A 16,891-nucleotide genomic window follows, 5' to 3' on the forward strand; every position below is an offset into this window, starting at 1 on the left:
CGTGTCTTCCTTTTCCTCTAATTGCTCATTCTTTCTATTTAAAATGTTCTCTATATTGTTTTATTTTGTCTAAATATCCCCTCTTCCTCCTCATTTTGTTGTATCAGTCTAATTTCTAACGCTTCCCTTCCATCTTATTTCTTTCTGGTCTAATATTACGCCTCCTTTTCATCCTCCTTTCTTTTCCTCCTCAGCTTTAATATTTTTTTTTTCTCTTGACTCTTCAGATTTCTCCTGTGCCACATTTTCTCTTCCTCCTCTTCCTCCTCCCTGCTGTTAGGTATCCCTTCTCCCTTCTTTTCACTCTCTTTCTGCCCTGTTTTTTTTTCTACTCACACATCTTTCCTTTTCTCTCTCTCTCTCTTTCGCTCAATAATCTCATCATTTCCTTTTCCATTATATTCAGGTTTTCCTTCTACTCCCTGTCACTCCCACTCTAACAGTGAACTCTTCGTTTCTTTTCTCTGTTTTCCTCAATCTCAGCTTTTGTTCTTGTTTCCTTTTGGTGAATCGGTTGTTAATCTTTATTATTCCTCATGCTCTCCTTTAATCCCGCGTCCTCACATCTCCGTCTCACCTTCTTCTCTTTAAAACGAGAACGTCTCCAAACATCTTCTTACATTTCCTTCATGTCGTCACCTCTCTAATCTTTTTTTTTTTTTTTCCTGGTCTTGCCAGTTTTTCCCTCTCCATCTGTCCCGCCTGCTACTCCTCTTTTATGCTCTCTCACTTCTTCCTTTTCTTGTCCTCCTGACTCTTTGGACATTTCCGCGGCAGATCAATGCTCCTTCTTCCCTACGTCGCTTTTCTTTCATTTTCCACACTGTTTCTTCTCTCTGTCCCCGGTTTTTAATTCATCTCTTAACGTTTATGCTTCATCTGCTCTTTTTTTCTAGATATCTCCTCTTTTTTTGTCTTTCTAATCCACAACTCTGTTCTTCTGTATTATCACCTTTGATTTTTCTCCTCTGCAGGTTGAAACTCTTTAAATAATATTCCATACCCTTCATTTCTCACCTCTTTAATATCTTTCTGTTTATCTGACATCCCTCTTTTATTCTCTATCTTCCCTGCTGTCAGATATCCCTAGTTCTCTCAGCCCCCCTTTTCCATATTAGCTTTGTATTGTTCTTCAACTCATTTTAATAATACCATCATTTATTGCAAACTGCAGTAAAGGATTTGCACTTTAAAATATGAAGTATAGATATAGCATGATTTCCAGGATGGCAACATAAAAGGCTTTTATTTACTGTATTTGGAAATAAAAAAGGCTTAGTGTTCAGAATGTTAAATATAATTTGAATGAATAGGAAATAGATCAGTCATTATTGTCATATTCAAATAACCATTACCTATAGATGTCATTTATGAGTTTCAGATCAAATTAATTTAGACATAAACCTTATCTATACGATTAAATGAGATTAAAAGGGACAAAGTCTGCCTGTTAGGACCCGCAGCCAGCGTGTTAATCAGAAACCGCCGTCTAAACATTCATTCACAGACATTTTTTTTTTTTTTTGCAAATTTTCTGTCTGACTTCACAGCCGGCATTCAGCAGCGACTTTAAAGAAATAAATGCCGGCTTTGTCTTTGCCGTCAGTTTACGGTTAGCCCCTGTGTGTTGTCTCTGGTTGCTCATCACGCGTGGCGCTCGTGCTGCTGTGCTGACAAAACTTTACAGGGTCCAAAAACTTTTTATCTTCACCAAACCCAACCACGGCCTCACTTTAAAACTTTTAGTTCTCGTCTCATTTTACAGCTAATTAGATTCGATATTTGCCGTATTTTTTTGAAACTGGCGTCAGAGGGAGTCAAACATGACACACACACACACACACACACACACACACACACACACACACACACACACACACACACACACACACACACACATATATACACACATCCCGGGGCCCTTCTGCTTACACAGCGGTTTGGAGGACAACTTTAGCAACTGTTGGTAACAAGTTAATGCATGGAAATAAACTATTATCCTCTGTCAAATATATCCTCTGTTAAAGTCCTCTGTAATATATATATATATATATGAATATTGATTAATTATCATAGTCAATGTGATTATTTATGACAGTATATTGTGGTCCCAGCCTTAACCTGAGAACCTTTTTAAACTTCTGCTCGTCCACCTCTGCATCCTTCTTATTCTCTTATTTTCAGTTTTTCCTTTAACTTCTCATCCCTCTGTAATAATTTTCTTGCTTGTTTTTATTTTAATTGTTTCACCTGCTTTTTTCACTCTCTTCCTTCACTTATTTTGATTCACCTGTTTCCTGTTCATGCTTTTTCTGGGGTGAAGATTCTCAGTCATCCAGGTCATGATCAATCCAAAAAAAGGTTAAGAAATAAAACAACTGGACTTGTTTGAGCTACAGAATAGAAGTCCTGTTGTTTTATTTGTCAACCTTCTTTGGATTGTATTTTCATTCTTCCTTTCTTTCCCTACATCCAATTTTCTCTTTCTATCCCCTTTAACTGTGTCTTCTTTCCATTCTCTTTGCCCATTTATCTTTTAACTTTAATTTTTTTACTACTGCCGTTTAGTTCCGTAATTCCTAAGTTTCTTTTTCAGTGTTGATGTTTTATAGCTTTTACATCAATTCTGGCCTTTTTCTCCTCCATTCTCTGAAACTTATCACATCCAAATCTTTATCACTCGTTTCCTCATATATTCTAATCTCTTCTCTTCATTTATCCCACATCTCTGTTTCTTTACTTTCTTTACTTTCTGTTCCTGAATATTATCTTAAAGTTTTCTGTTTATCATAACTTTGACTCAGTAAATAACGTTGGTTTCATCACCCTATATTGCTTTGTTTTTGAATTCTGGTACCAGTGAAGCATAATTGTCCACAAAAAATTTAGAACCTTTGCTTATAAATAATATTTGTCTCAGTTGAGTAATAATAGTAGAGGATAATCAGGTACATAGTTATAAAGTTGATTTGTTTCTTCCATTATTCCTTAAGTTTACACTGGATCCATACGCAGGGACTGTTTTAATAAATCATCTAACTTCTTTTTAACAAACCTGCATCTGGTTGTTACTTTACAATTGCATGATTCATTTACAATAACTACCAAATACTGATTAAAAAAATTAATTTATTATATTATTATCAGCTAAACTCACCAGATATCTAGAGTTTGAATACAGAAACAAAATTTTTTTAAGCAAAAAAATGTATTTATTAGAATAACAAACAAACAAATAAACAAACAAACTGATGGTCAGCTGACAGGTACAAGGAATTGAATCATAAGAAAATATGAATGTAATTTAACAATGTAAAAGATAATGAGGAGATGGGATGAGGAGGATCAGTGGGAGATAATTGGAAACTTCATCCAAACCTGAATTTGCGGTTTTCCTCCTGCAAATCTGCCAACAGAAAACAATGAAAAGTGGAAATTTTAATAGACTAGAAACAACTTTTAATGTTCCTGAATGGAGAAATTCATTTGGCGCAGCAGCAGCAACTTGAAATGCAGATGCAAGCATGTGAGTACACTCAAAGGTAAAAACTAGAAAAACAAAAAATAAGTACATGAGACAAAATGAAAAAAAAATACTGAACCGTTGTCAGTTCCCTAAAAATAACATTGACAAATGAAAGAGCTGTGCAACTGATTGGATGAGTTTAAGAAATGGGAAGAGGTGTATGTATATTTATGTCTGAAAAAACACAGACTGGTTACAAGAATGAAAAATAGTGAATAAAACCAGCGGACACGTAACTACTTATTGAGTTTGTTGGAAGAAGTGATGGTTATAAGGTCTAACAGCTGCTGGGAGGAAAACAACAAGAGTTCACACTCTATTAAATTAGGCTTTCATAAAAAGAAAATAAAAATTCTTATTATGAATTAATATGCCGAAAAGTGGCTAGAAAGACAAATATAATTGTTGTTGTAAGGAAAAACTGATGACAGTTTATTAAATACCTACATTAACAAAAAATTTCACAAGTCTACACATAAAAATAATAAATGTTTTATATTACGGTACTTTCAGCTATCCACCACATTACTAAAATATTTTATATCTGACTTTCGGCCGCTAAAATCACAAGACAGGTAGAGTGACTTGTCAGTGGTGGGGAAAACTAACTCCAACCTCCTATCCTGCAGCCACCACTGGGCTAACAGAGCGGTGCTCCGAAAACATTGGAGCACATTTAAAAGTCGCCTCTGTCTGGATAAACTAACTGTGCTTTCTCGCTTGAAAACATCACTAAACTACAGTCTGACAAAGTAATATTGGTATAAAAACTCTGAATTTAGACACTCCTGTTCTCCATTCACCACTGCCAATGGCTCAATGCATGCTGGGACACCTTGCTGGCCCGAGTCCTCCGAAGGACGATGCAGCCTTGATAAAATGGACGGAAGCGAGAACAAATCCGGGAAGTACGAGCGTACTTGTCTTAATGCGTACTTAGAACTGCAACGAGTACTCGGGCCTCTTTTGATGACATTTTAAATGTCCGTGACTACACAACTACATAAGTACACGTATCGAGAAATGGCGCCGATCTCCTCTCAGCTTCCGCCTAGTTTTTGGTGCAGCCATCAGAAGCTGGTCAGCTGATCTAACGTCAGAGTGAAGCAAGGTAGGGAGGTGCTGAGGAGAAGGCTCTTACACTCGTTTCTTTGGCAGAACAGGTGAGATACGTCCATGTTGGCGTGTAAAAGACGAGCGGCAGCATTCGTCCCTTTGCATCACCATCACTCCCAACTCTTTTCTATCTTCTAGTGCTTGTTTGTCTTCCTTTCTATCCTTTAATTGGGACTCTCTCCCAACTTCCCTTCATCCAAAACCTGGATCCTTCCCTCGCTCTCATTTCTCCTCCATCTTCTCACCTCCCTAATCTTTTTTTTTCCCTTCCCGTCTTGCCAGTTTTCTTTATAATTCTCCATCCCTCCCTCCCTCCCACCATCCCCTTGACAGTGACTGTTGGCCTCCTTCTCCCCCTCTTCCTCTCCGGGATAAATAAAACATGCTTGTGTTTGGTGACATATGGACACAGCTCACTGTGGCATACTAATCTCTCTCACACACACACACATACCTGATCTATAAGTGTGTGTGTGTGTGTTTGTTGAGCATTAGTGGAACCCAGAGAAAACATTTGCTCACTTATGATCGCTCATTAGCTCCCGCGCACACACACACACACACACACTACATATGTAACAACACACACACACACACACACACACACACACTTGGCAGTCGTCGGATGTCGCATTCCGCCTCGGCCGCACACACGCAGAGTCGGTCGTCTTAGCGGCCCCGCGTCCATGGAGACGCCACGTTGCCGGGGGAGACGGGCTGTTGTTTACGACCTCGCGGGCGCCACGTCGATGGGGGGGCCATCGGCCGATCGCAGATGGACATTTATCACACCGTTAGAAAAACACGGAGCGAGGAGGAGAGCCTCGACAGAGGAAGGGCGAAGGACAAGGAACTGGATCAGAGGAGGACGACGACGACGAGGAAGAAGAAGAAGAAGAAGAAGCTGTGGGGGAGAAAGTTCAAGATGGAGACAACAAAATCCAACAGGCCGTTTTACGCAGGGAGTGAAGATGATGTGGGGAAAAACTGCAAAAAGAAGCTGCGGCAAACATTTAAAAGAACAAAAAAAAAGGAGAGAGAAATGGAAGGAGGTTAAAAAGTAGAAGAAATGTAGAAGAAAAAAACGAGATGAAACACAAAGATGAGAAGAACCAGAAAGAGAGGGGCTTTAAACGACAACAGGAGAGTGATATCAGTTTAATTGGCCTCATCTTCAACAAAGACGCTGTGATGATAAGCGTGGGAGTGTGTTGGTGTGTGCGCGGTAACCTATGCAGGGTGCTGCGGCACTCATTTGACTTGTTAATTCACTTCAGAAACAGCTCAATGCTTCGCCTTGTCCTCCAACTCACACACACACACACACACACACACACACAAACGCTGAGTCCGTGCACCGACGGAACATGAACGCATTTCTATTTTCATTTACCGGCTCTAGCTCGCACAGACACACACATTTTGAACTTAAAACACATCTGGCGTGAGCAGACACACACACACACACACACACACACACACACACACACACACGGTCCTACAGATGTGGGGCTTTGGGCCTGAAAAGAAGACGACGCTCATGTGAGGACTCTCATGTGCACCTGCAGAGAACGAGAGATGGAGACGAGGGAGGGGAGAAGAGCTTTGAAGTTGCATCGGGTCTTCCTCCTCCTCCTCCTTCTCTACCACTTTGTACCGCTTTCCTGAACAAATACAGAACTGCCGACGTTTAGCAGCAAGCGCCCCCCACTGGTGAAGACTGGAAATATTAACCTTTAAATACATTTAAACTAGTAATTACCAATTTGTTTTCATACACAGGGTCAGAAATAACAATAGAAAATTGACGTGTAAAGCAAATAGCACTGAGGGTTTCTTCAGCATGGCGCCTGTTTGGCAACTGGATATTAAACCAAAAACCAGCGACTTTAAATTACTTCCATGTCCAACCAGGATTAACTCAAGTTGAATCCGTCTCATAACCTATCCATACTTTTAATTTCAGCTGTTCTGCCTTGCCAGTGGCTTTATAACTGAACTCATAAAGATTAAAACGTGACATTGAATAGTTTAGTAAATGTTATTAGGAGAAAATCAAGTCCAATATGAACCAATTGATGACTCCTAATTATCTGCAAGATAGTTATATCTTTAAGCTACACACTATTTTTTTGTGGGGAACGAGTTGATTGAAAGACAACTGGGAAAGATTAACATTTCCTTGAGAAAATGCAGTGTGAATGCTGTGGGCTGAATTCTTTAGCTGAAAACTGAGATAAAAGAGCTGAAGTCAGCTGCATAAGAATTGTTGAAACGTAATACATTTTTTTGGAAACCGTAGAAATTAAAGCAAAACTGTCAGCAGAGCAATTTAAATGTAAGCTGAAAAATGCATAAAAAGGTGAAGTCAATGCAAAAATCTCTGTTCAGGAGTAAAAACTTGGAGTACATTTTAGAAAAGCAACACCGTACTGGGAGTTGACCTGCTGAAGAAGCAGAACCTTTAGTTGCTTCCAGTTATGAGATTGTGAAGGACTGCCTTATGGGTCAGATGGACATCTTGTTTTGTCAGACAATGATCTTTTCTGCTGCAGGCCATGCTAAAATGCCAAGCAATGCAGATTCCTTCGAGTACTGTTTTTTTTTTTTCTTGATATCCTGGAGGCTCTTCACTTTGAATTCAAATCCAGGTTATGGGTGCAAAGAGGGCACACTTAAAATAGTTGCTAAAGACTTATACAGATTTCCAAGGCATTAAAAAAATAAAAAATACAGTATATGATTCAAAGCGAACATTTTTGGCAGTGTCTTTCCGTAGAGCCTTTTGACTGTCGGGTTTGTCATCTTTGAAGGATAAAAGCTTTCTTTAACACTCATTTTGCTCTGTGTTTTTCAACATTGCAACGGCTTTGCTTCTCAGGTTTGGTTGGGCATAGCTTGAAAAAAGCTAAAGAAACCCCCCTCAACATGGGCTCTGCACCAACAGGGAGGGATGTTGAAGTCGGATGCTATGGGAGTCAGGTGGCAGGCGAGGGATGCGGCGCAGGAGTCATAATCGGTTTCAAAGTACCCTCAGAGCACCTGCTTTAGATTTGCCTGAGGAGAGAGATGTTGGGTCATAGGAGCGTGTAGATATGCTGTTCTGACATCCATTTGGTGCAATTCTAAGTCATATTGAGCTTCAAGTTGCATTAGAATCAGCACAGATGTCATATCAGCAGTTGGGGGGGGGGAAAGTCTCATTAGAATCAATGCCAGCAAACTTGATTATAGCCTTTTGCTACATATCTAGCCTCGTAGATTGCATTGACAGGGTTTTCTTTGACAGTATATAACCATCTGGGGTAAACGTTAGGGTAAAATATGTTTACCCTAACAATGTAGTGCTTCATTGTATTAACCCATAGGTCTGATTTTGGTGAGTTCACAGCCTATTTTAATGTCACATGCCACTTGATATCAATAGTCAATACTCATAACTGCATGATCATCGTCACATTTGATTTAATAGTCTTAATCTATGTAATACTTATGTGGTTACTCTCACTTTGACCCAAGCTGATATCTTGTTAAAGTAACAAGTCTTGTTAAAAGCATGTCATTCATTAACATTTACCAGTTTAATTTGATTTAATTAAGGTTTTCTCTTACAAATACTGCACATAAACCTTTAGGAAAGGTTTCGTGATAGATCCTTAATAACTGGCTGTAATGCCTCAGGACTTCTAGCAGAGTAGTTTACTTAAGCAAAAACATCTGCAAGTCAAAGATCATGCCGATACAATTACTTTAAAGTCCCGGGCAGAGTTTATTAGAAATATCCCAAAATGGCTGGTGCAGAATGGCTGCAAATGGGTGTCTTGGACAGTCAGTGAAAGCTGAAGATGGGCGATCTAAGTGCCAGAGTGCTGAGCTGAAATCTCTTTGACTCAGCACAAGAGCAATCTACTGCATTTGTAAATTGGCACTCCTGAGTGCTCGCAGGAATAAAAAGGTAGCAAAACAAGAAAATCCAGAAGTGTGTTTCTAAATTCAGAACACAAAGAGCAATTCCTCTGTTTTCCTGTTTTGTTTTATTCAAAGTGTCACTCCGTCTCTTAGAGCACTCCTTCTGAAATGTGGGTGCAGTAAATTAAATATTTACCACAACTAGCAAATGGGGTGGGTTCAGAGCTCTTGAAGATCACCCAACAGCCTACAGCAGCAAATGTTAAGTGATGAAAGAACAACCAAAGCTACCATACTGAGAGAGAACATCTTGTATGGTTTTATCTTGCCATGTGGTGGCTTAACTTATAGGCCATTAGGCAGAAAAAGGGCTAAAGTTGATTGATGGTGACCTTTGTCGTCTCTAGGACATCCTCATTTTAGGTTGGTGCCAACTAATATGAAAAAAAAACACTTTTAACAAAATGCTTTTTCAAGTGTCTGCTTAAGAGGAACAACTGTATGAATTCTTAGCTACCGTACTACGAGTGGCCAAGTAGCTTGTTTTAAACATTAATGCCTGATGTGTTGATTTCTATTTCCAGTCAACTAATATGGTTGTTTTGGAGTACAGACCTGTTTCTAGTGGCTTTATACCACCCTCCACTCTCCCATTCATCCATATTGGCAAAACTGTGTCAGGCAGATGGATCGTGTTTGTATATCCATGTAGACTGAACATAGAGATTTCTAGAAACAATGACATACTAAGCTACTCTGCCGATGTAAATAGCAACTGTAATGCTAGAAATCTATAGATTGAGATTTTTTTCCACATCTTTTTTATGTTATTTTTTGACATTTAACTTGAAGCTTTGAAAATCAGTGCCCATGCCTAAACTTACTAGATTTACACCCTAGCTTCAAAGTCCCCTGTAATTTTCAGATAATTTGACTAGGGCTGGATGATATAGAAAAAAGGCCATTGATAAAATAGAAATCATATTGATTGATATCGATAATTAGCATTTTATGCTGCTGCTGCTTAGTGACCCATTTTTTAGATGCAGAACGCACAAACACTGAATTCAAACTCAATCCTTTATTCAATCAACTTTTTACCAAAACTGCAAGTTTTTGAAAAAGAAAAAGGAACATGTGCTCTCTGAACTCTTTGAAGGGGGTGGAGCTTGGTTCCTGGGTCTGCGTTTGTGATTGGTTGGGAGGATGTAATGAGTGTTTTTCGATCATCAATATACTTCTATCGATTGATATATGTTATTATTGAATTATCGTCCATCCCTCAATTTGACTTCACTGTGAATTTTTCTCCAACATGTGTGCCTAAAATTTGCTCAACTTGTTGGTTTCACATTAATAGTACAGATTCTTGACCACCCACCATTACAATTTCTTGGTTGTTCCTGATATATTAAAGCTAGGGTTGGCAATTTTCCCAGAAGTTTTCACGTCCCTTTTTTAATAGCTGCGCATGCGCAAGACCGTCTTACTCTGCTCTTCCGCTCTTCAGGGGGGGTTGCATGAGAAAAATCTCCCAAATCCACTCTCACTCTGGTCTTATGTCTTTCTACAGAGACCTTCCTCTTCTTCTCATAAACATGAACGTGGTTCGCTTCCTACAACTCAATGTCATGTTCAAAGTATACGGTGAGAGCAGCAGACCTTAAAGGAATGGCTAACGCTGAAGCTAATCGCTAAGCTAACCAAATCCATAAACATTTGAGGAACAGATGGGAGTGAGAGCAGGAACAAAACTATGACAAATCCCTGCTCTTTGGTGCGAAGAGCAGTGGTTGGTCAGAGTTTTTACAGACCTGCAGCTCAGACAGAGATCGTGTTTTTTAACCTCCTTTTTCTGAATACATAATGTATTAACTACTCCCAGGATGGAAGGATGCGAATAAGCATCTGTTTTTTTTTTTATCTTACCATAGATAACATAAACTAAGCAAAAATAATAAATAGTTAGGTTTTCAAAAGGTTCCAAAGGGTCAGATAAAGAGTTGAAGAAAAGCAATGAGGCTTGTTTTTAAGAAATACAGTGGGACATTCTGGGTCTTTTACCACATCGATAATTTATTTCTTGAGAACATTAAGGGCACAAAACTGCACTGGTTTCCTGTTTGATAAATCACTTTACTCTTTCTCACTAGTTAATTTCTTCTGTCATTGAATTTCAAGCATAGAACTTCCCTCAACTTTAACTTTTTTTCCGTCAGGGCTCACAAAGCATCTTTCTCCTCTCCCGTAGGCTCCACAGTTTAAAAACAATCATATTTATGATTTTTTTTCGTTTGTAGCTCATGGTACTAATATTTTTTTGATAGCCCTCTGTTTTTCAATACTGTATCTCTGCCCTGCCCTAGCCAGTATGGGTGAAATGAAAGTCATGAAGATGTTGTGGATTTGTACACCCACAAAGGGGATATGCCAAAGTGGTAAATTATGACTTTTGCCAGTCACAGAAAAGTGTACATGTATCTCAGCCTTGATGTTTTTTTGTCCTGACTTGTGTATCTCGTATTATGCTGATGACTCTCTGGTTTTCCTCTCTATTTGTGTAACGCATCTTTTTATCTTCTGCCTCTCATGGCTTCTTCTTTCCTCCATCTGCCCTTCGAAAGGCATTATGATGCACAGGAACAGAAAAACAGATGGGTAAATGAGGTGCAGACAGGCCACAGGGGAATAGTGACACACATGCACACGCACACTCTCCCAGGTACGCAGGAAAACATATATATTCTCTCTCACATACACACACACACACATACACACACACACACACACACACACACACACACACACACACACACACACACACACACACACACACACAGGAGTCTATATGGTGCTGGTGTCTTTGAAACAGTCCGTCAATCAATCACACACTAATTCCCGAGGTTCCGTGGTCGCCATTTACGACGGGGGTCGATGCTCGGTAACCGTGGACACAGCGGACAGCCATCGATCTGAGACAGAAAGAGAAGCAGGGCAGTGTGTGTGTGTGTGTTTGATAGTCATGATGGAGAACAGCATTGTGGCTCTGCCCTCAATATTGATCGACTGCTGGTTGCACTGAGGCAAAGCGGGCGTTCTGACTCTGTGTCCGAATCTGTGCGTACTTGCTTGACCATGTGTGCGTCAGTGTGTGTATTGTTCTCCATGCATCTCTACATGCAACTTGAATTGTGTTGGAGTGTCAAGGTGTTCTTTAGAGCAGTAATCAATGTGTAAATACAGTTTTGACCCCGCACAGGGACATCGTCTTCGTTCTTTCAGTTCCTAAGTGCTCACTCTTAAACTCAGCTGAACAGCTTCACCTCAACTGCATTAGAATTGTATTCGAAACAAGTGACGTATAATGAGTTGTTAAATCTTTGGCTGACGTTTTAGCTGAAAATTCACGTCCTTCTAAGAGTTGTGTTCAAAAAGCAAAGTCTGTTGAGGTGAAGATCTGGTCCACTCTTCCACCACCAGGACTATATCCGACACTGTTCCTCCTGAATACTCCTTGAAGTAAATTGTCCCGAGGTGTTTGAGGACTGTGAACATTCCCAATTAAAACAATCTCTGGTCTCCTTTCTTTAAAACTCGGGCCACCACCCTGGTCTTCCACTGCGCAGGTGTTGTCCCGAGGAGAGTGTCCAAAACATCCTTGGGCTCGACTTAAAGTCTTCATCTGTTGCCTTTGCAAGTTCCACCAAGCTCGATTTGTTTTTTTTCCTTTCACAACCACAGAAGCTGCAGTCCTTCTGGCCGTGCGGTACCTGTCTGCTGTCCCCATAGCCAAACAAGGCCTACTTATTAAGCTTGACAGTGTCCATCCCAGCTGATGCCCGCAAACTGGTCCTGTAAAAGGCCATAGCTACCAAAAAGTCACATCTGCATCGGAACTCCAACGTCTTTCTGACGTTTGAGTTGAAGGTTCTCTGCCTGATGTTCTCAGTTCACCGTAACAAACTGTTTGGGTTTCCCTGGGCGTGGCAGCCTCCCTCACCTCCAGGTCCAACTCACTACCATGCGGTGATCAGCTGGGAGCTTTTCCCCCTCTCGAATGAGCAAGTTGTCCTCTTGTTACCTACCTGCGATATTGTCAAGTGCAGAGATGTGTGGGTAGAAAGCAATCCCACCTGATGTTAAGACAGTATCGCATGACGTCAGGGTTATTTCTTCATTTTGTATTTTTAGATTCGGAGATGTTTACTTGCGTTTTAGCAATTTACAGGCTGAATAATTTTAGAGAATGTCTGCTGCATTTCAGAGCCTAAGACGATGTTTTTGCAGCCAGCAGTCCAAAACCGGGCTTGTAGAAGAGCCAATTTAACAAATTAAAGATTTAAAGATATATTTGGAAGAAACTTGCTTCAACCTTTTTATTGTAAAGCTACACATTTAGAAGGGATAAACTTCTACTCTGCATCAGGCAGTGCATTATGTGACTACATGTATTATTTTGTCTAGGTTAGGCTAACCTGCGTGCAGCTCTGTCCTTCATACCTCACTTATCCATCCATCCAGTCGACCTTCCATCAATCCATCCATTCTGCTTTAAATTAAATTTCAAACTCTTCCTCCCCTCCCCTCATCCCTCTACCTTGTTTTCTTTATGGCTTACAGACAACTGTACAGTGTGTAATGGACATTCTTGCAAGGCCGTCAACCGTGACCGGGGCAAAACCAACTGACCTAAACACACACATGCACACGAAAGTATGCAGAGATAAGCATGAATGCATACCCTCTCTGTCTCTCTCTCTCTCACACACACACACCCACTTAAACATAAAAGCAAACTGTACGGACACACTCAGCACAATGCAAAAGCTAAAATGCACGCCTACACACATAAGGGTGGATTTACACACACACACACACACAAACGTTGGGGAGGGGGGATCATCTCTCTCACACGGCTGGTTGTTGTGTATAGAAGTCAGTTCCAGGTCAGTGCACAGAGCTGGGGATCTTAGTCCTTACAAAAGACTGTGTGTGTGTACGAGTTAATGTACACCAGGCCCGAGGTGTCTAAAACCGCTCTAAACACTCGCGCTGAAAGGAGAGTTTGACATCAACCCGTCCCGACCGTCTCTATGTGTGCAGAAAAGCATCCTGGGTAACGGCAGGTTGTTGTTTTTTTTGTGATCGGTTCGCTGTGAGAGACATTAGACCCGGTGCGTCTCAGATCAGCTGACTGTACCGGCAACACTAACGACAGCGGCGTGTGTGTGTGTGTGTGTGTGTGTGTGTGTGTGTGTGTGTGTGTGTGTGTGTATGTTCCAGGCCTGACCGCGGCCGCCATGGCCGAGCTCCAGAAGCTGCAGAAGATGAAGATGATGATGAGTCTCCAGAACGGCAACGAGTCCGACAACGACGACCTGCACTCCAACGCAGGTGGAGCACGCTCACACAGACAACAACAAAAAAAAAAAACATGAATAAAGTTGTTTCTCACAAAGGAAGGGAGTCTGGATGTGGGGACACTGTGCGGAAGTTTTGTGTGAACATTGGCAATAATCTACAGAAAGCCCCCGGAGACGGGTTAAACTTTTTAAGGCCGTTTGTTCTTTCTGTGTGCCGTAATGAACTCTACACCCACCTTATCGGCTATCAGGCCTTTAGACTGTTAGTTTGTGTTCGCATCAGCAAAACGAACAAAACTAACAGTATCAGCAACTTGAGAAACTAAAGGAATGGTAGAAGAAAGGAGCTTGTAATAACCCTGGAACCAGCCTGGGAAACATCGAGTTTACTGGGGTTCTTTTAGGGATAACAATGAATTCGTCAGCACAAGTTGTTGGATTTCTTTAAATTTAGTCAGCTTTTCTTGTTTGTTTGTTTTTTTAAAGAAAGATGATTTTCACAGATGATCCAAATTAAGTTCTTGACTCATGTTTAAAGAGATGCAGAAGAGAGTCTGAATCTCTGGTGTTCAACTTTTCTCTTTAATTGATCTCTTCTGTGCTCCAAGTTTAGTAATTCATTTAATTAGTTTGATTTAACTTTATTCTTTTAATTGCCACTGACTCATAATACCGCATGGAGCAGTGGTTCCCAGCCTACGGGCCTGGAGAGCTCAGCACATTAACGCCAAAGACCCCCCAATATCGTTTACACATGTTGAAAATGACAACACAAATAATTAATGTTTTAATTGAACTTTAGTTGCATCGTATTCTTTTTACGCATATATCTCCCAAATACGTCTTATTTTATCATATTTAAACCAGCGAATCTTAATGAATCTCCACAAGGATTATGACAAAAAAGGCACAGAAGCTTTACAACCTTAGCTAAAAAAATGTGAATATTGTGGAAAAGTTCTTTATTTTTTCCGACTTATTTCAGGAAGTGAAACTCCGATAGATTCCTTACACAGAGTGAAAGCGTTAACTTCCATCCCGGTAGTATTTTTCTGTTTGGTTGAAATTCTGCCCCTCCACCAATAAACTCTCCCACCATAAGGTGATATTAATATAACTGTATGAATTTAATTTATCATGAGGCTGAAAAGTCAACCCCTTGCCTTCATTCCTAATTCAGTGCCTTGCTAAAGTATTCACCCCGTCACCGTTTTTTTGCCTTACAACCTGACATTAAAATGTATTGTTTGAGAGTTTGCATCATTTCATTTATTTAATTATTATTTTATAAATTTCAATTGTAAAGCAAACAACGAAAAGTACAAAATAAAAATATATTTTTTTATATACCGTATTTTTCAGACTATTCGTGGCACCGGACGATATGCATTTATTTAGACATTTATTTCACACAACCCAAGACTAGAAACTGACATTTAATCTGTTAAGGCAATCTATTAAATTACACTGCTGCATCTACAACCGGCTGAATAACGTGGAATATACCTGGAAGGATGAATGGGGTAAATTAGCAACGTTGTCAAAATTACGGCTAATTTAGACCGTGAGCGCAACGGTGCTACGCGCTAAGCTAACGGTGCTACGCGCTAAGCTAACAGTACGACATGCATGTTTCAGAGCAACATAAAGCTCACGCGTATCAGTGAAGTTGTAAAGCGCACAGACAACATAGCTGTAAGCTAGCGCTAGCTGCTGTTAGCTTCATGGACTTCCCAAATACAGGGTTCTGTCGCGGTCGGGGTCCTTTAAGCTGCTACATGAATGCACACTGAAACAGCAAAACAACATAGTTTTTGTTGTCTATAAGTAAATGTTTCAATAAATTCTTATGTGGTACAGGAAAAGGATAGTTTTCACAAGCCTAGATCGCCCTCTTGTGGCTACAGACGGTAATGTTTACTCCTTCTTACGGGTCAGTATGAATTACCATTTAAATTTGATCTATAAGTTGCAGGATCGGCCAAACCATGAAAAAAAGTGCGACTTATAGTCAGACAAATACGGTACATATTTTACTCACATCACCAACTTTGACTATTTTATGCAGACCCACCACATATAATAAAACATTTAAATTACTGGTTGGAATGTACCAAAATAGGTCAACAGCTAAATGGGGTTAATATATTTGCAAGCTATGGTATTTTAAAAACATTTTAGAATTGCAATTTTAACCAGGTTGTAGTTTTTTTTTATAAATCGCAAAAATCTATTTCATCCTATCTTTTATAAAAGTTTTTTTTTTTTAAATACGAACTGTATTGTAGAGTCACTTCTACTGAAGATCTGGCATATTTTGGGTAGTTTCTCAGTTTAGGAGCCAGTTTGCCATCATTGTCACTGCAGAGACACGCCTGACCTGTTAAAACTTCGGATCGTGGTTACCTACCAAACAACTTTTGTTTCTCCAGTGAGTCACTGAGGCTTATGAAAGCCTTCATAATGGCGAAGCGTTTGTTCCTTTTTAAGAAGGCGGGGCCTATTCCCCGATACCTGTGAGCACAATCGGACTACCTGGAACAAACACGGCTGGATAACTTTGAAATCAAAGCAAATGATACTCTATATTCAGGTGTGGAGGTTTTTTTTTGTTTAGTCTTGAACAATGTTTTTTTTTTTTTTTTAAAGTTACCTATAAAACTCAGGCACTCAATCTCTGCTGTTTGTTTCTCTGAATTATTAAAGGCGCGGAAAACAAAAAGCAGAAGCAAAATAAAGGAAGCAGCAATCCTTTCATTTGTTTCCACCCTGATTCTTCTCTGGTTTCTCCTTTTCTTCAGCTGACCTGGCAAATGGGTTGATAGAGTTACTCTTCCTCTCCACTGTCATTTCATTCTTTGGCCAAGTCGTTTTTTATTTATTTCCCCCCCCCCCGCTCTCTTTTTCTGCGCCTCCTTCTGTCTTCTTTTCATTCATTCGGAGTGATTTTTGTGCGCTCGCGGAGAGCCTTTCTTTT

The 16,891-nt window shown here is 40.0% G+C and overlaps 1 protein-coding gene across 2 annotated transcripts in view; it reads left to right on the plus strand.

The window, feature by feature from the left end:
- The window catches only part of dachb (dachshund b), a 124,470-nt gene that overhangs the window by 77,790 nt on the left and 29,789 nt on the right, over positions 1 to 16,891 (plus strand). For both annotated transcript variants that reach the window (XM_036146719.1, XM_021308976.2), the window contains exon 3: positions 13,835 to 13,945. In XM_036146719.1, coding sequence (XP_036002612.1) covers positions 13,835 to 13,945 — 111 coding nt within the window. The remainder of the gene's footprint in view (positions 1 to 13,834; positions 13,946 to 16,891) is intronic.

Source organism: Fundulus heteroclitus, chromosome 14, assembly GCF_011125445.2.
Source record: "Fundulus heteroclitus isolate FHET01 chromosome 14, MU-UCD_Fhet_4.1, whole genome shotgun sequence".
NCBI lineage: Eukaryota > Metazoa > Chordata > Actinopteri > Cyprinodontiformes > Fundulidae > Fundulus > Fundulus heteroclitus.